This window comes from Amia ocellicauda, chromosome 2 (genome assembly GCF_036373705.1).
Source record: "Amia ocellicauda isolate fAmiCal2 chromosome 2, fAmiCal2.hap1, whole genome shotgun sequence".
NCBI classification, from domain to species: domain Eukaryota; kingdom Metazoa; phylum Chordata; class Actinopteri; order Amiiformes; family Amiidae; genus Amia; species Amia ocellicauda.
Window position 1 is genome coordinate 35,263,846 of NC_089851.1, and position 20,112 is coordinate 35,283,957.

At 38.6% G+C, this 20,112-nt stretch overlaps 2 protein-coding genes across 7 annotated transcripts in view; both read left to right on the forward strand.

Moving 5' to 3' along the window:
- slc12a7b (solute carrier family 12 member 7b) overlaps positions 1–1,738 on the forward strand; it is a 75,659-nt gene extending 73,921 nt beyond the window's left edge. For all 6 annotated transcript variants that reach the window (XM_066723344.1, XM_066723347.1, XM_066723345.1 and 3 more), the window contains 2 exons: positions 117–250; positions 660–1,738. In XM_066723344.1, the coding sequence (XP_066579441.1) occupies positions 117–250; positions 660–751 (226 nt within the window). In that variant the 3' untranslated portion in view covers positions 752–1,738. The remainder of the gene's footprint in view (positions 1–116; positions 251–659) is intronic.
- A 6,593-nt stretch (positions 1,739–8,331) lies between these two features.
- Positions 8,332–20,112, forward strand: part of gfod1 (glucose-fructose oxidoreductase domain containing 1) — a 47,603-nt gene continuing 35,822 nt past the window's right edge. Inside the window, exon 1 of the mRNA XM_066723351.1 lies at positions 8,332–8,998. Within this exon, the coding sequence (XP_066579448.1) occupies positions 8,746–8,998 (253 nt within the window). The 5' untranslated portion in view covers positions 8,332–8,745. The remainder of the gene's footprint in view (positions 8,999–20,112) is intronic.

Genomic DNA, 20,112 nt, shown 5'->3' on the forward strand with positions numbered 1-20,112 from the left:
AATTTTAGCCCCCATAGAGCAGTACCTCCAGACTGGCTACTCCTTGTTTATGTCCTCCATATTGAATCCGCACAGATACAGACTCATACGGTCCCTCTATCCCTCTCTTCCTGCAGGAACCAGTCCAACGTGAGGAGGATGCACACCGCGGTGAAGCTGAATGAGGTAGTAGTCAATAAATCCCAGGAAGCCCACCTAGTGTTACTGAACATGCCCGGACCTCCGAAAAACCGAGAGGGGGATGAGAATTGTATCCTTTGTTATGGACAAGAACACTTTTCAGTTTGTAGTGCAAAAGGTTAAAAAGGTACAATGGCTTCTTGGGTTTTGAACTCTATGGGGTGGCATGCACACAAGTCCCATACAAACTGCCTATCCATCCAATTACAGGTCTGGGTTCCATATACGCACTTCCGTAGATGCTATTTCAGAACTGCTTGTTCAAATGATTTAAATCTGGTAAAATGCTTTAAGAAACTGTTTCCAGTTTCCAGGTCACTCTGTTTAGTTTCTTTTGTCTTTTGGTTTCTTTTCTTGGGAACTTTATGAGAAAAGCAAAGCTGTCAAGAGCCCAAATGGAGAGCCATTTCCTTGTTGTTGTTTTGATGCTATCTTTTGTCACGTGACCTGGGTGTGCAGCCTTGACCGAAGTCTCTCAGACATGGAGTTCTTGGAAGTCCTAATGGAGGGGCTGAACAGAGTGTTGCTGGTGAGGGGTGGAGGCAGAGAAGTCATCACTATTTACTCATAAAGCTGTAGCAGTCAACGCACAGGAGAGACTGCTACTAAATGGCTGCAGAGAGACTGCTGTTTGGGCCTAGGAGGATAGCCATGGTCAGTACAGGTGATGTCAAGCCAACACAGTGCTGGCGCCTTGCACTCTTAGTGAGATGGAGCACCGCTGTCCGGGAGCGTTTATGATGCTGACTGGAGGAAATAGGATATTGACACTTTATTTTGGTTTTTATTTTACAGTATTTTTATTTGCAATGTTTTTAATGTGTTCTAATGTCTGTGGTTCTAAAGTATGTCCAATGTATCTGAAGACACTAGTGCAATTGTCTTTCTTTCCTTTTCTTTATTTATTTTTTCGTTGCCAGTTGACAGAGTAGGGCTCTGATTTTGCTACATTAATACATGTTCTGTGAGTCTGATAACCACTGGAACTTTATATTCTGTCAGCACCTTTAAATGCATTTCCCCCTGTGTGACTGGTATATACATGTTGTGGTGTCTTCAGTTATGTTCAAGTACTTTGGACATTTTAGAAAATAAAACAAGCATGTTTGGTACTTTTGAACAAACTGTTTTGTCAACTAATGAAAAACTGTACATCTGTGTTGTAACTTGTATCGGAAAAAGTAAGTGTAAACCCTAAGAGAGGACTAGTGGAAACTTCTTGAGACACTGTTTTACAAGTTTTATGCTTAAGGTTGATACTGCACACTCCATATATAATTTGTACTCAAGTCTACAGGTTATCCACAGGCATTTTTTAAATGGTTTTATTTTATTTGTAAACCACATAAATGTAATGTTGTGACATAGGGAGGCCAGCAACATGGTGAGTAAACGGCTTGTGGTGCACATGTCATTCTGGATATAACTGGTATGAAAAACTGTTATGTTGCAAAAAAGAAAATGTTTTTCAAACAGCACTTGTCTTGTGACTGAGATCATTGTCCTGATTTACATATCTAATACAGAAATGGTAAAACATTAAAGGGATTTTAATTTTTTTAAGTATTACTTTTGTTCTCTTATGTGCAGTGAAACCTTTACAGGGTTTTTTGTTGGAAAAATTAAGTTAATGTTTCTAGTATTAACAACAGATGGATGTGCAATATGAGCAAGTGTGCATAGTGCTTTCAAAACCAACATATCACTTTAGCGGGAGAAGCAATAGAGTTGTGATGAGTCTGTAGTAAAAAAAAAAACATTTTCTTTCAGTTTTTCTGTGACGATCAAAATAAGATACAGCTGCAGTATATTCATGCCAGGTTTTCAGGTTATGTAGCACTAGGAGAAATGCAATAATTAATAATGAGGACTTTCAGGAAAAAAATACATTTATTATGCAATAAAGCAACTGCACATCCTAGATCTTCCAGAAATCTGGTCTGCTACAAAAAAATCTAACTCTGACTGCTTTCAAGATAAGAAAAATGCAAATGTCCAAAAAGACTACGTTTTGTGTCATTTCATTGTATTCTTCACTAATGTATTTTGTTAAAATATGTATCTGGGATATTACTAGGTTCCTCTTATTTATTTCTTTATTTCTTTATTTATTAACAGATTGACTGATTTCAAGGTATATGGTAAACGTTTCTTCAAGGAGGCCCTGAAGTCTTGGAAAACGTCTTTTGGTTTAAGCCCTGTTTGGTCTCTAGAGAGAATTTGAGTTACTTTTTAAGTGGCTGCTTTTATTCCTCTGATTTTTATTTAATAGTAGTCATGTTTGTAGTATTAATATTTTGAAACGCAATATATTTATTGGCTAAAGGACAAAAAAAGTAATGTATGGACATTTTTCAACATACCAACCTAGTTCACTGAAAGAAATGGGGGGGAAGGACGTCACAGAAAACAGCGAATGTTCAGGATGTTAATATAATTACATATGAGGAGCAAGAATAACTAAGAAGTGCAGTTTTGGTATCATTATTACATAACACTCAGTGACTGCACATGAATAAATCCAGTGATTTATTTGGTCTGTGCAAATAACACATCAACATAGGAATGTTTCTCCAAAAGGAATGAGATTATAGATATGAAATCTACTTCATGTAACACTGTATGCTTACTGTGACATATTACACTTTCTTTGAGGTTTTCTTACTCTCTTGGTATTCAGGCCATTGATATTTTTTACTATTATCCTGTCAAAAACTCGTTTTTCTTCAACAATGCATGCTAATTGTAACATGCAATATGTTGTAGGTTTGTAAATGATAAGTTTTAAACATGTTGTATGCTTTTGCTATAGGATGAATTTGTGCCAAAAAGGAAACTGAAAATGTTTTTTTTAAAACATTGCAGTAAAAATCCACACCCAAACCCCATTTTTTAGAAAGGGATTTATTTCAAACCAGAAATTAAAAGCTTTGCTGTTATGCAATCGGGGGTTGCGTGAAGTAAAATCATAACTCTGAGCAAAGTTTAATTTTATAGTAAAAAATCTAGTTGTAATTCCTTTTTTATTTTTATTTTAGTTGGAACAATACTTCATGTTGTTGTGTCTGCATATCAGCAAACAAAAAACAAACATTGTGGCTCTTTGACATTTAAGTAAAGTTTTGGTCAGCATGTTTTATAGTAAGCTTTTTCAAATATATTAAGCTGGAATTATTTTTACTTACCCTTCTCTAGTATATATACAGTTTCTATTATAATTTCATAGTTTTGCAGTATTTTATGTGTGTAACCAGAGCATTGTATTTTTATACAGTACTTTGTAAAAGTAACTTCAATTGTACATAGTTTCAGTATCCAATATTCCTGTTGAACTGTTATCTGATATCAAAAAAAAATAATATTGAAACCTATCTGTCTGCAATTGTCCAATTGTAGTGTCTGCACTTTGTAACTGCTGATTTCTGAGAGAAGTGTGTAGTTGTAACGTTGCATTGTGGGGGAGCATCTGTCATGGAAACGCACCAAGTGTTTCAGATCAAGAACAAGCCTACCTGGCTTGGCCATCACACTGTGTATAGAAGAGCAGGGCAAGAAACACTAAAAGATGCTGAAACACTTTTAAATGTTTTTTTTAAAAACTGTTTGAAGTTTAGGTCACCAAAGAAGAGGTCTTTGTTGGGTCTGTGACAAAATTAAAAATAATAAATAAAATAGTAATTTGAGCTAAACAGCAGTAGCTTTGTTTGGATCCAGTTTGTCACATATTTCTTCCTGGAATAAAGGACTCCTGCACATTACTGCTCAGGAATGATGTCCATTTCATCATTCAGTCTGATCAGGAAGCCCGATTCGTCCTGTGAGGGTTCCATAGAAACTCCTGGAAGCTGCAGCAGCATTTAGGCCTGTATTGTTAATGGGGAGTTGCTTTGGTATAAGTAGATTATACCTGTAGAATTTAGGTTACCTGCTGTTTATCTCAATAAGTAACCTCACAGACGTCTAGGATGTTGTTAACAGGTACATAATTCGAGAAGAATAGCCCTTAAATCTGTGCCTCTGGATAATTAATAAAGTGCTACAATAAAGTGAGATCTCATTTTGTGATGGGGATGTTTTTTTATAGAAGGACGATGTGATGACTTCTCTAAAATAACACTCATAAATGTCCTTTTTTTAATAGGTAATACTTTCTTCCCATGGAAATTTAGTTTAACATTTATACCAGATTTTAAATGTGATAATGCATTCCTTTAAGGAGATTTTGTGGACAGACAATTGTTTTGAAGTTTCTATATACAATTTATTTCAAATGTATTTGTCCTAGGAGGGTCATTTTCCACCAGCTTTTGATGGAAATAAGAGGCATGCCTTCCACCGCAGTGTTTAGTCTCTGTAGTTTCTTCCTGGTTTACCTAAACAGTGTAGTGTAGTGTTATATGGTAAAATATTTATTTGTAATTTAGCAGATGCCTTCATCCAAGGAAATGTGTGTGTCCTTTTGTTAAAAAAACAAAACAAAAAAAACGACTTGAATTAGTTACACACTATGTTAAAGAGATTACATCGCAATTCCCCAACCCTCGCCAGGATGAACAAATGAACACCATTGCAACACTGTAAAAGTGGAGGTAAGTTGATTTCTAAAAACCCTTTACAATAAATTACAATTTATAAAACCGATGTGATCGTTTACAGAGCAGTTTGTTGTGATCAAGTAATTTACAAGAAACTGCATGTGTAGTACTTTGGTATCAAAAAACAAATCAATATCAAATAGTAAATACTGTTCGTTTCGTTTTTTTTTAATGATCTGTTGAACAAATTACATGAGTAATAAAATGTCTTTTCATGTAATATTCTGCCTTTCTCAAACTCCCCTCAGTGTTATACAATTATGTAGAAATGAAGCTCTTTTGGTTCCATGCTGTACAAATCCAACCAGATTAATAAAGCTAAAGCAGACAGAAGATAGTGTTTCTGACAGCTCTCCACTACTTTCAGCTCTAGTTTCTGAGAAGGATGAGCAATTTCTAGCCTAGCATTTTATTTTATTCTTTTTGTCGAAGAGTTTCCAGTCTTGTTTGTGGTGGTCTTGCCAAGACTTCAACAACAGTCACTGGAATAACACTCTAGTATAGCTGCTCCAGAACCCTGTCCAAGGTGCTGAAATCGGACTTAAAGTACAAGACAATCTGTTCTTATACTTCATAAAGGTTCACATTATAAAGGATTACAGATCAGTATATCACCACTACTGTAAAGTCTGATTTCAGTTAGCTAGATCGAATTTAGATTCACACCTTAAGATAAATCAATTAAATTAATAAGCAAATCAACTGATTTGTGTTTCTTATTCTGTACAGTAGTAGATAGATACTGTACTACTGTTTTGTAGTACACTGTATATTCTGGATGGTAGCTTTTTTACCAGTAGAGAAACTAGATTGAATTATAAAGAATGCTAAAGCCTCATTTGTTTTTGTTTTTGTCCTTAACCAATAGGGGGCATCAGGAGCCTGAAAAATAATTCAAATTGCCATTGGCGTACGCCTGTGCTTATAAGAATCTTTCACATTGTCTTTGATTTGAAAACCTAAAGCATTTAGGTATCGCAGTGCTTATATTTTGTATCAATCGGAGAGATGATAGATTTATTTTGCTCTGCATTGCATTTCTGTATAAAGGTGTACAATGTAACTGAAAAGGAGTCATCTAATATTTATATTCAGAGATTCGTCACCTAATGATCAGTCCCCATTTCTATTAATTGAGCAATTTCCTTTAAGAATATAAACACCTGATCATACAGTGCATCCGGAAATTATTCACAGCGCTTCACTTTTTCCACATTTTGTTATGTTACAGGCTTATTCCAAAATGGATTAAATTAAATATTGTCCTCAAAATTCTACAAACAATACCCCATAATGACAACGTGAAAGTAGTTTGTTTGAAATCTTTGCAAATGTATTAAAAATAAGAGAAAAAAAAGCACATGTACATAAGTAATCACAGCCTTTGCTCAATACTTTGTTGAAGAACCTTTGGCACCAGTTACAGCCTCAAGTCTTTTCGAGTATGATGCTACAAGCTTGGCACACCTATTTCTGGGCAGTTTCTCCCATTCTTCTTTGCAGGACCTCTCAAGATCCATCAGGTTGGATGGGGAGCGTCGGTGCACAGCCATTTTCAGATCTCTCCAGAGATGTTCAATTGGGTTCAAGTCTGGGCTCTGGCTGGGCCACTCAAGGACATTCACAGAGTTGTCCTGTAGCCACTCCTTTGTTATCTTGGCTGTGTGCTTAGGGTCGTTGTCCTGTTGGAAGATAAACCTTCGCCTAAGTCTGAGGTCCAGAGCGCTCTGGAGCAGGTTTTCATCAAGGATGTCTCTGTACATTGCTGCATTCATCTTTCCCTCGATCCTGACTAGTCTCCCAGTTCCTGCCACTGAAAAGCATCCCCACAGCATGATGCTGCCACCACCAGCTTCACTGTAGGGATGGTATTGGCCAGGTGATGAGCGGTGCCTGGTTTCCTCCAGGCATGACGCTTGCCATTCAGGCCAAAGAGTTCAATCTTTGTTTCTCATGGTCTGAGAGTCCTTCAGGTGCCTTTTGGCAAACTCCAGGCGGGCTGTGAAAAATGTTCTAGGAGGTGTAGACTTTCTACATGCACTGTGGACACTACAAGGGCCTATATACATGGAAAATCTCCGGAGATGAGAATAAATCATTAGAGATGGGTTACAGTACTCTATAATTAGAATTGCTACAGCATTAATGTACTACTCGAATACTCTACAATTATAAATTTGAATACAGTTTCATATAATTTTTAATTATTCAGTCATACAGCTTTTTTCCCCATTTCCATTCCCATTTCACATTTTTATCCCACAAAGGAGCAAAGTGAAGTAACGTCTGGATAGATTTTGATAAAATGGAAGGAATGATGGTTAACGGTAGATTGGCCTATCAATGCTGCACCATGAACAGGTGTAGGAGCACTGGACAAGCCTGCTAGGGCTGTGGGGGGTAGTAATCAGTACAGCCCACTCTTTCTGTGAAAACCAGAATGACAAGGTAACCTACATTACAATCAATAGCAAAAAAAGTGCACGAGTAACTCCCCCTTTCCACTCACTGAGCAGAATTGTATTGAACAGATCAACTGAACAACTTAGTCCATTGAACAAGCTTCATTTCATTGTAAAGCGAACCACACATGCTGCAGGCCTACAGCAGAGGCTTTTAGCTTTTCTGTTTGTCTGGCTTTTGTGCTACACCTATTCATAATTACTTCTTGAAATACAATTATGCAATTGAACCTACTTAGCCTACATTTTTAGTGATAGACAAAGCACATCTAAACTGAGCAGGGCTGCAAATTGGCTAACCCTCGTGTTTTTTCTGTTGTTGTTGTTGCATTTTGTATTCATATTTTTTGCTTTAAACAAAAATAATGCAAATCAGTACAAAGTGTTGCCTGAAAAACAAAAACAGATCAGAGGGTTCAGCCCAACTCACTTTGGTCACAATCCACTCCTCTGAACTGTTTCCACAGAAAGCCCTGGATGAGCTCTATGAAAAACATGTGCAACATTTAAATATAGGTAGTTCATGTCAATTGGAGTGTAGAGACAGGCTAACGGGTTAACATAATGATGAATATAGAAAAAGAGAGCAATTATGATTTAAATTAATATTTTAAATACAAATATACATGTAATTTCTAACACTGTGTTACAGTCTGTTGCCTTAATTTGAAACGCAATGTACATATTGTGAACGCGTATATTATAAGTAGATGTAGGCTATGGTAAAATACATGAGGTTTAAACAAGGGCACTGGGCTCAGCGCCTGCTGCACGGTGCTGTTACGTGCTTTATGGTCCTGAGTGTTTTCCTCGGAAGACGGAAGCGAAAGGCGATATATCGTGATGTTGTGTGTAATGCAGAGGTGGGGAGACGCGCACCGCACACAAAGACCGCAGCCCTGCGCAGCCCTGCGCAGCCCGCCCCCGCCGCGGCAGGGTTAAAATGGGACGGCACACGGGTCGCGTTGAGCAGCGCAGTTGTCTGCACGCCTGCGCCGCTGCTCCAATGGGAGCGCTGGAATTGTGCGGATCTGCGCAGCCAGAAGGCGGCCGCCGGCGCACACGGGCTGCCTGACGGGACGGGATCGCCACATCCGTGCAGCGGCTACACACCGTCTTCCGCGTCGCAGAGGGCGGCTGCACAGGGCGAGCCGGGGCGCTGAGGGCCGGGAGAGCAGCGGCGTTTGTGTTGATTGTGTCTACAGAGGGAGGGCGTTGCAGGAAAAGCCGAAGGTGACACGTCCTTCGTCAGAGAGATGGGCGCACATTAGCTCACACACGGGCGAGTGAAGCATGCGGCGAGCGGGCTGTCCCCCCCCAGCACCGGCCCGCCCGCTGTGAGGGACTGAGGGAGGCGGCGCGGCGGGCGAGGATGCGCGGTGTCGGCTGCACTCCCGCAGCTGGAGGGCTGAGCTGACGCGCCGCGGCGCTGTTCCCCCCGCTGTGCTGCGACAGTGCCGGGCCAGGCGGCCAGACGCGCGGAGCCGAGTGAACGCGGCCGCCCAGCCATGCTGCCCGGGGTCGGGGTGTTCGGGACCAGCCTGACCGCCCGGGTCATCATCCCGCTGCTGAAGGGCGAGGGCTTCGCGGTCAAGGCGCTGTGGGGGCGCACGCAGGAGGAAGCCGAGGAGCTGGCCAAGGAGATGGACGTGCCGTTTTACACCAACAGGATCGACGACGTCTTGCTGCACCAGGATGTGGATCTGGTGTGCATCAACCTGCCGCCGCCGCTCACCAAGCAGATCGCGGTCAAAACGCTGGGTGAGTTCATCGGCGATCGCCGGTGATCAGGGTCACAGTGTCCCCATTAGAGAAACATTACCCTGCGGATCTGCATTAGCATTAGTGTCCCCCAGGTCGCTGGGCTGGAGCAGTGATGCAGTTATTAGGATGAAATGGTCATGGTATTTGGATAATTTGGAAATGACAAGTTTCGGTGCTTGGGCAATCTGTAGTGTAGTAACCTGCCTACTGTAGCTCAGTGTCACAGGGTGATGGTTGTGTGAATGGTACCTGGTTGGCCTTGTGTCCACTGGATGTGTCCTCAGATCAGGCCTGGCACTGTTTTAAACCAAGCATGTAAAACATTTCATCCCAAAAGACCTGATTTTTTTTTTTTGGTATGTGTTTGGGAACTGGAAAGGTGTTCATGCAATGAAAGGACCCCTGTAATATGTCATTGTTTGTTGTGATAGATGTGCTATTAAAAAGCAATGGTTTAGAAACAAACAGCAAGGCAAAACAAATACAAATTCAAACTACAACAATGAAGGAAAAAAAAATAGCAGTAACAGCCTGGCAATATTAATGATGCTAAGGGTGTTTGAGGAGAAGATATTTGATTGAAATATGTATGTCAGTCGTAGGTGTTGCAGAAAGAAGCCAGGTCTTTGATGCAGTGGGGGATATGCATTAGTTAGCTGTCATTTTTTGTGTGTGCTTTGAGTGTGTTTAGCATGAACCACAAACTTGCATTGTTCATATTCCTAATATACATTGATGGGCACATAGTCTACAACATGTATGATTTAATGAAACGGGTGCATACAAGTCAGTTGCCACTTACTTCAGAAGTCTGTGATTCGCAGAACAATCCTGTACTCATGATCAAACGTTATCTAGTAAGTACTATAATGTGCAATTAATGTCTTTATTAAGCAGATGGGCAAGTGCAGGTGTTTGGCCCAAGCAGACGTAGGGCATCAGTCCTGCTGCTTTTCCAGAGTTGTGATCGTGTGGGTATAAAAATAAACGCTACAGGGCACAGAATGGAACTTTATTTTTTTTGGAAACAACAAGGGATAGTGGTATGCTGTCTTGTGAAAAATAATCTAACCGCTTACACTTTCTGCATTATGATATGATAATTGTTGGCTTATCACATAATCTTCATGGGCACAGTGTGAGATAAGTATGTGCCATGACTTTAATGTGCGTCATACTGTATACATACCATTCAGATACTTGCCATTGCTGAAAAGCCTGACAGTGCGTTTTAATTAGAATAATGTACAAGGTTTTTATTAATATTTTTTGTATTGAATTCCCTTTCAAAAAGACAATGTTTAAGTGATGAGGGTTGGATAGGGTGCATGTTTTGAACTGCTTTTTCATATTTGGGTTTTATTCCTAACTAAAGATGGGACTTGCTGTACACTGAGAATAATTATAGACCAAAATGTGGTGTAATGCAATAGTTCCGACTCCCGAGGTACTGTGGAGATGTTTGTGATACACTTTTGAGGACATCTCATAAATCTGATGCGTACTTCAGTGGGGTTTGGGATTGGGGATGTGGAAACATTCTTCAGACATCAAGTTCAACCCATGGCAATTATACTGATATGTGCGTATAATGTATTTATAGTCCCCACAACATTGGGACATTCCAGACAGTCCTGCTCGGACTGACCTTGTCATGTGATACTGTCCCGCTACAGCAACTTCAGAACAAACCTACGTCTGACTTGCTGAATGCAATACTGTACTACGTGGATTTTTATGTAGGTGAATGTGTCCCTTCCCTTTTGGAAAGTTTAGGATTTGCTCATGAATTTCCTTGAACTGCTTAAGAAATAAGATTTAATAATAAAATAATTATTTAGGGATTTATATCAAATGAGTATACGCAGTATGTGCTTTAATAATACAGTTTTCAAGAACAGTTGATTTATTAGTTTTTGAACAGTGCACCTGAGCATGTAAAGTATTTATCCTAAATAGCCATAAAAAGCTCATAAGTATTTGAATATGCAAGTCCCATAACATACATCTACAAATTAGCATACAGAAATTAATACACACAGGCCATGTAGGCTAAATGACAAGGTCAGGAATTAAAGTTAAACATAATGCACTTCAAAATCTATTCACTAAAGTTCCTAATACAAGTGCAATACATGCCAGCTATACATTGTCATTGTGGCTTTCGATATGCAGTTTGTGAAGCAAAAATGTTAATTAGTCCCTCAGCAAAACCTTTATTTAAAGGTTCACGACTACATTCATGAACAATTAATGATTCGGAGTTAATCCTGATGTGACGCATTACCCTGACCTTCAGTTGGTCATCGTGCATATCTGTAATATGTGCTTCACAAACATATCATGTAAACTTAATCTGTAGTCATGAATTCTTCATAAGTAAACATAACATCATGGTCTGCTCTTTAAAGGGGTGACTTGCACAGATATCTTCCCAGTCTTATTTTACAAAACAGTATTCTAAAACAAAATGTGTATTTCTGTAGAAATTAGCTAAGGTCTTCGGAAGGTTGATACATAAGATTTTCTATATTAATACACAACTTTAGTAGGGTCCCACCTACTTGTGCTTTATTAAAGTGGACCCTGTTTATGAGATCTGTGATCATATGTAGTATTAAAAGTAATTTGTCTAGAAGATGCCCAACTTCCAACTTCCAAGTAAATGCAGTTGCAAAGTGAGGATGACTGCAGGCTGTCTGTATAGTTCAGCCAACAGATATTATCACAAATCCAGATTGCTTCTGACTGCGATTTTACAGGCTTCATGTCCTATTTAAACGGAATCCCCCGAGATACTGCTTCAAAAAGCCCCAATTTCTTCAACGATCTAAGCAGAGCTTTAATCCCCTTGCAAAGACATTGCGGGATTCATCATCTAAAACAAAAGGCCCTTGCTCTAAAATCTGTGTAAACTGGAACAAAACAAAGAACAATGGGACAAGGTTTCGTTTCTTTTTTGTCGGCTCATCGTGTGTGTGTTTGTGAAACTCTACACCTGTGTGTTCTTGCGCTACAAAGCCCAGGCCACGCGTGAGCTGCCACTGTTCCGAAGGAGTGACAGACCATAATGTCGTCTAAAAATGCCATTTCAAAAATGTATTTTATGTTGTATATTTCTGATACACAAATAGTTGCCAGGCTTACCCTTGCCTTTGACATTATTATGTGATCAGAAATATGTAGTTTAGCATGTAGTGTTTTTGAAATTGTATACACTTCTTTGATCCTAACCTGTATGTAAAAATACATTTGTCCCAGAGCCTAGAGAACTGGAGAACTCAGTTTTGAAAGACTGAGTGGATACATTCACTAAGAGACAACATGCAAACTATGAAACCATATCATAATGTGGTTTCGTCACAATGTAAATTTTTTTTACGGTGCATTATGTGAGTCGTAGTTACTTCAGAGATTGTGTAATTTAAACCGCAAGCACTGTAGTAGTCATTTTTACTTTCCTATTAAAAGGGAGTCCATATTTAATGGCCTACATCATGAATGACTGAATGTGGCAGAACTGAGTTACGTGTCTCAGATAGCTCATTGATCCCATTTCTGTAAAACCAATATAATATATGAATATTAGGATAATGAGATGTTGTTTTATTTATTATTATTATTATTATTATTATTGTATGCCAGAGCTCAGCTTTTAATATTTAAGAATTATAACGCGTTCTCCGAGTCATTCAGTGAGTTTTAGTTGTATGTTGCCATTTGATGTGGTCATCACCCTCATGAAGCAGAACCCCTAAAACAATTCTCTCTCTCTCTTGCGCTCTCTCTCTCTCTCTCTCTCTCTACACATGCTGCAGGCCAGGTTGAATGGGAAGGGGTGTTTCATGAGAGTAGCAGCACATTGAGACAGAGAAGTGTGTTTTACACCTGATGTTTTTAATGCATTCCTGCTCATTACGTCAATAGACTGTTAGCGTGTGCTCTAAAAACCTCCAGGGGTGTTGGGTAATAGTAGGTTACACTGCCCAGACCATTACCCTCCCTCTGTCCTGTTTATGGTAACTCTCAAGACAAGTGAAAGATATTTTCTCTATCTTTATACGTCTGTCTGTTGGCTACATTCAGAAAGCCTTGTGTATTCAAGTGGCGGCCGCCCAGAACTCCTGTAGGTTTCTTGTTGCTTTGGTGCATGTGCGTTCTTTGCATGGGCTGGATTTAGGCCTCCAAATACATATGTTTGTCCCTTCCCACAGTGCTTGATTTTCACAATGGGGGTAACAACACATGAGATGTCATTTCTGAACCATACAGACTGATATGAGAGGTAAAACACCACCCTCAGACCTTAGTTATCTTTGTCTTGATTCTAAAAAGCTGCCATTACACGACTACACATGGGAGGCTACAGGCCCAGTAAATTGAATGTAAATTGTGAATTTGCAATTGTCTTTTTAAGGAAAATGTTAATTTGCTTGTAATTCAGTGTGGCTTATTTAGAATCTTGCCCCCATTACAGAAACAGTAGACCACTGCTCGAGTGTCAGTCATTTTATCTGTCAGTATGTTTCAAATTCAGATCACCCCAATGCTAAAAACAGCTGCTTGCTTTGTAGTATAAGCAAAACATAAAGCGCATATCATTTCAATGTGCCTTTTTATATTCGGGGCCTGTGTCTGTAACCAAGGTCATCTCCTTTTCTACAAAGTGCTTGGAAATGGCCATTGATTAGCCGAATAGCAGTTTTACACTTCCGAATAATATGGGGAGAAATTAATTAGCAGGATATAAATGAGATTTACATGGTGAAGTCATTTGAGTACGTGATGGTGACAAGCATACAAGTATGTATTCATTAAAGGACTGACATTGTTACTGAGTGAGCAAACCTTTTTGGTTAATCATTTGTATCCTGTTGAACAGAGCATTGATAATAAGGTAATGGTGAACAAAAAAGTCATTCATATACATTTCATGCACAAGGACCAGATATTGTATGGTATTTTTAGTGAGAAGACACAAAAAACTTTGAGACGGAAAACGCTTCCAGATTTAGTTTTATCTTTAAATGTATTATGTAGGTGTTTGAATCCCAAATCATTCGAATGTGTCGAAGTTAATGTGAAACTCCAATGTAGAAAGTATAGAACATTTTTAGTACAAGCTCAACTAATACACATGAACAATTCGAAGTATAAAATAAACTATATGGCTGTAACTGAAATGTGACCAACTGAAAAACTGAAAATCATTCAGGGTATCATTTCCTGTTTTGACATAAACGATGATGTTGTTGCTGTCCTTTACATGACCTGTTTCTTTATTGATTTGTATGTCAACTGCCTCTCTTTTGTAGCTTGCAATTTAGTGTATATGATAAAATGGAATATTGGATTAAGGTCTGGAGATTGCGATGGCCAATCAAGAACTTTGATTTTGTGCTCCCTTAACCATTTGGGCGTAGACTTGGATGCATGCTGAAAAGTACATTTGCAGGGGGACGGTTTTATTCTAAAGTAGATGTTTAAGACACAGGAATTTTACATTGTACAGAATGTCTCTTTTCAGCTAAATGCCATTGTTGGAATGAAAGCAATGTGGATTCATTTCTGTCAGGAACGTCCTGTATTGGAGATAAATGTGCTCCCGGCTTAGCAGGTTCAAAGAGATTAAGCAGAAATTTCCATCTCTCTGTAGCCGAGCAGTAATGGCGACTCGGGTGAAGGTGTTCTAGTTACAATCAGGGAGGAAACTGAATTAGATTCCTGAGGGTTTTATGTAGGTTTTTGTTTTTTAGAAACTCCCCAGAATATAGTAACATTTCCTTTAGTTGGAAGAGATGTTTATCATAGTTCAGATAAGGGTGTCTTAGCTATAGCATGTGATATGAGAGATATGATATGAGATATGAGTGATATTCACTGGAAAGCAGCATCTATAGACCATTCCACCCTTGTATTGTACACTTGATTCATACTGTCTAACTGTTGTTCCCTATCTGTCTTTCTGTCTTCCTTCCTTTTGGTCATTGTCTCCAAAATGTTTTTTTTTTAATTATTATTATTTACCTTCATTATTTTAATTGAGCGTTTCATGTGTGCATTCTCCCACCATTAGAATGAGTAAGAAGCCCATTTCTATTGGCGTTTGCAAAGCATTTCTAGAAGTGGGCAGGACAGCCACTAAGAATAGATGCTTTAGTAGCTGCCTGGGGTATCGCAACTGTCTTGCATTCCCTTTCGCAATGCAAAGCTAATCTTTAATGTTTGTTGTTTTGTTTACAGGCAGTTTTGTAAAATGTTAGTGGACGATTTACACCATGTAGTGTGACTAAGTGTGAATTAATAGGAAGTTGTGTTTTTAATGTACTTTTAGAGGAGGCTGGGCAGCTTGAGGGTTTCAGAGAGATTGATCCACTGTTCAAAATGGAGTTTATTTAAGGTCTTTCTTTTTGCTCATTTCACTTATCTGATAAGTTTAAATGTCCTCGGTGAATCAACTCCAACTACATTACTTTGTATGATAAGCCTTTGTTTGGTTACTTGACTCCTGTTGATTTAATACATTTCACTCATTTATCTTTATGCTTCCTGGTCTTAGTCTCAATGTTTGTTGAAGTAAGCCTGGTTATCTTTCACAAACCATTTAAAACTAGATAATAATAATATTCCCTCATTTAGATAATATATCTTGCTTGGTATATGTCTAACTCTATTAACTGAAACAATATTCCTGTTGAAGTTGCATGACAGTTTTTTTTAGATTGGGCTTGATCTGTTCATTTTCCTCCAGAACTTCAACTTTTTCAATTCTGCTGTGAAAGGTACAGCCGACAACATCTGTAATAACTTTGTTGTGGCTTCAGGTAACATTTGCAGCAAGTCCAATTTGGTTGGGGTTGGGGCTTAGTAACTTTCCTGGCCTAATATTCCATACATTACATTATTCATTGACATTAATAGGTACTTATGTAAGTCAAATCTGTCTTAAAATGTCCTTGCTTTAAAACTTATATAGTACAGAAAGAAATATCAAAGCAGTCTTGATTATTGAGAGTGAGTAGACAACATAATATATTGATGAATTGATGCATCCACTCAGGTTAACTAAACACTGTACTGTAGATACTGTTCCAAAATTCTCAGTGGACAGTGAGCAATTATAGTGTACTTATATCTTGACCAGGACTGTACTGCAGTTTCTGAAAGATTGTGCCGATTGTTCTGCTCTTACACTACTTTTCCTTTATTTGGTGCTTGTATTGTACTACCGCAGGAGAAATGGGCACACACAAATAAATCAGTGCATAGACTATTCAGCAAAAACATTTGACGCTGTTAGGAAGTAGTGTGTAGGGCTCCAAGTGACGATGCTGAGCAGATCCCTTGTGTTTGAGTATATCACTTCCACTGATTTGTCAGAGTTTTGTTGGCAAGACTTTGTTGGTGATGAATAATTTCACTTCACTACTTTCTCTTTAAAAGCATTCTTGACAAGTTTGAATGGTCAAGTTCACTGCTCAATTTCCGACCTTTTCAAGCTGAGTGCATTATAGGTGTGAGAATGAAAGCAATAGGATTTCCAGAGGGAGAATAACATTGTGATTCCCATGCTTGCACTAAATACACTGATTGTTTTTAGTCTCTGGCATTTTCATGTTAAGCTGTTATACCAACATTTAAATGCTAATTTAAGTCAAAAGCAGCAAGGTCCTAGGTTTCTGTAGTATTCTTTGGGGTTGTTTTAGTTACGTCAAAGAATGTCAAGACATACATTCATACATACGTTCTCATGTTTTTTGTTTTTCAAGTACAATACAAATGTATAACTGTCCATACAAAATACTCCAGTTTCAGCCATTGTTTGTTGTTTATCATTGTCCTTTTCTTGGTGGAAAACAATATTTATATACTGTGTATTGTAGCTTTAATACAAGGGAATTTGGTAGTCAATACACACTTCGGAAGGACTAGGTTTTAGGCTTTCTTCCCTTTATGGAAAAATCAATGCCAGTCCTTCTTTATGATTAGTCAGTCAGGTTTATTAATGTGCATTTGTAGGAGAGTCTTGGCCTGCTTAGCTCGATAATGTCTTTTAAAAGACAATGCATTTCAATGGGTGTCCAGTTAGTTTATGAAGATGAATTTAATCTTTAATAGGCTATATATATATATGGTAGGTAGATAATATGTGCCTCAGCTTGATATTTGGGTCTCAATCCACCTGTCAGCAGTGTACAAAAGTTTAAATTTTTATTTAGTTAAATACTATAATGTTTCACTGCTGCAAGGTCAGTTTTATTTATTAATTTGGATGTGTGTACAAGTAAGGAAAAACAGTTTACTGCATTTGATTCTATATCATAATTTAATTGGTCACCTGATTTATGGGTAGTCGGCAGAAGTTGGATTGATTTCAGCTGATAGCTTGTTACTGATCTTAAACGGTCAATGTTTTGCTGAGCGAATATAAACAGGTTCAATAGCTTTTCTCATTACTAGCAGGTGCATGCTTGTGTGTTTATAATTGTTTTCTTTGATAAAAGCTTCAATCCCTTTAATATTTGTTATTCATATTGGGTTGCAGAGGAGTTTCAATCTTCCAGATGTAAAAATACATCCATGATTAGGAATCAGTTTAAGCTAATATAAAATCGATAAGTTCATCCACTTCCAGATCAAAACTAATGTTCTTAGTACTAAAAATGACAAATTATATATCCATAGAAGATCTTTCTTTTTTCCCAACCATTTTGATCCCTCTCCTTAAGTGAATTGAACAATTGCTCTCAGGAACATACGATTTGGAAACTCTAGTTTCAAATGGGCTTTTCGTCGAAGTGCTGCAGCTGGACATGAATATGCCCGGAGTAGCGGATATTTCTTATAGCTTGGATTTAGCTGGACTCCAGTGCCTGGTATGATATTGTTGGCTTTAGCCAGGAGTTCCCAGGGTACAGCACACAACTGTCTGAACGCTGCCAGAGTCAGTGGGTATAAGACGGCTGGCTAATCCTCAGTTCATCACACTCCCAATTTCAGCTTATTCATAGTTCTGGCACCAACGCTCCCGATTTGGTCTAATAGCTGAGCTCTCTGCACTTGCAGCCTGAAAAATAGCAGATGGCTTCAGAGTATGTGTATATACTTTGTCTCATCTTGTATAGAAAAAACAAAAATCTAGATTGCTGGGTGATTTCAATAAAAAACACAACATATTTTATCCTTATATTAATTTTATATGTAGTTCCTTTTTGTTTTCAGTGAAGAATTGTGTTATTCTGTTATGTCTGCTGTAATTATCAGCTCAGCTGCTGCCTCTCAAGTGGTGCACAGACACAAGCTGATAATTGGGCTCCAGGGAACATGCTTATGAAGCAGAGGGCTTTTGAAATGCTCACATGGTAGGATATTGCACATCTATATACAAATGTGATTTTTCTGGGTGGATTCATTTACAAACTTCTTAAAGAAAATGTGTATACACACACGTGACATAAGTAAGTTTGAAAGACCTGTGTAATCTGGGACCATAAGAGGAACAAAACAAGTAGGGTTAGTAGTTGCCTTATGCAAGAGTTGTTTGAGCTGGAGAACCAATAAAATGCCACTTTCCCCTTGTTCATTTGACCTGTGTATAGACAACATTTTCTACAGAGATCATTCTAAAACTGTCAGTGAAAAATAAATATTTAAGAGAGAATTTGCCATCCACAAAAATTCCCCTAATTCTGTTGTGACATAGAACATGGTCAAGATTCATCCTTGCTGATCCCATGATTTGAGATATTGAACAGAGAGCATTTTGTACATGCCTGTATTAGTCACTAAAATAATCGTATAAATGCCATGCCAATCTTATAAATCACTGATTCGTTTATAACAAGTATTTAGCAACACATTGGCATAGAATTACATGTATTGAAGTGGTTTAGATTGAGGGAATTCCACACAACAACAATACATAATAACGTCTTTTCACTTAAACATGTTGCAGTCTCGTTACAGGAAGGAGGAGGGGTGGGGAAGTGAAGTTTGCAGCATCCAACGAACTAAGCTTAAATTGCACCCCTACCCCACGAGACTCATGACACTGTCTCAGCCCAATGTTGTACACTGTCTGTTTCACGCACTCTCTTCAGTTTATAAAAGCATGTTCAGTACTGTTTTTGACAGAAAATATATGAGAAACTTGCAGTGCCTTGCAAAATTATTTAGAGCCTCTCCCACCTTTTTGTTGCTTTAAAGCTTGCAGGCATGACACTTTGAAGTAAGAATTAATGTTATACACAACCCACACCACACATTCAAAGCCAAAGGAAAAAGTACATAGAAAATTAATAAATAAATAAAAATGGGAAAAGTCAAGATTGCATAAGTATTCGAACCCTTTGGTGTGGCAATCCTAAATTAATTCAGGTGCACAAAATGATCTTAACAAGCCACACAATTAGTTGCCTGGTCTCTGTCTGTGTGCAGTAATAGTGGTTCTCGTGATTTCAGGATAAAAACACCTGTCTCTGTGAGGTTCCTTGGTCAGGTAGTGAATTTCAATTACAAGACTCAACCATGAATATCAAGGAGCTTTCAAAACAAGTCAGGGATAAAGTAATTGAAAAGCACAGGCCAGAGGAAGGGTACAGAAGTCTCTAAATATCCCTGTGAGCACAGTGTACTCAATCATGAAGAACTTGAAGGTGCATTGTACCACCCAGACACTGCCTTGATCAGGCTGTACCTCCAAACTGAGCAGCCGGTCAATCAGGAAACTGGTGAGGGATGCCACTGTGAGGCCAGTGACAACCTTGAAAGAGCTGCAGAGTACAATTGCTGAGATGGGAGAAAATGTGCCTCAGTCAACAATATCCAGAAGACTTCACAAAACCCTGTATGGCAGGGTGGCAAGATGGAAGCCATCTCAGAGTTACCTGCAAAAAATGTGACAAAAAGTGTTTTCATCAAACAAGACCAAATTAGATTTTTTTGGTGTAAATGATGGCAAGCATCGTGTTTGGTGCAGACCCAACACAGCACATCTCCCAGTCGACACCGTCCCTACAGTCAAGCCTGCTGGTGGCAGCATCATGCTCTGCGGATGCTTCTCCTCAGCAGGGACTGGAATGCTTGTTAGCATTGAAGGACAAATGTATGGA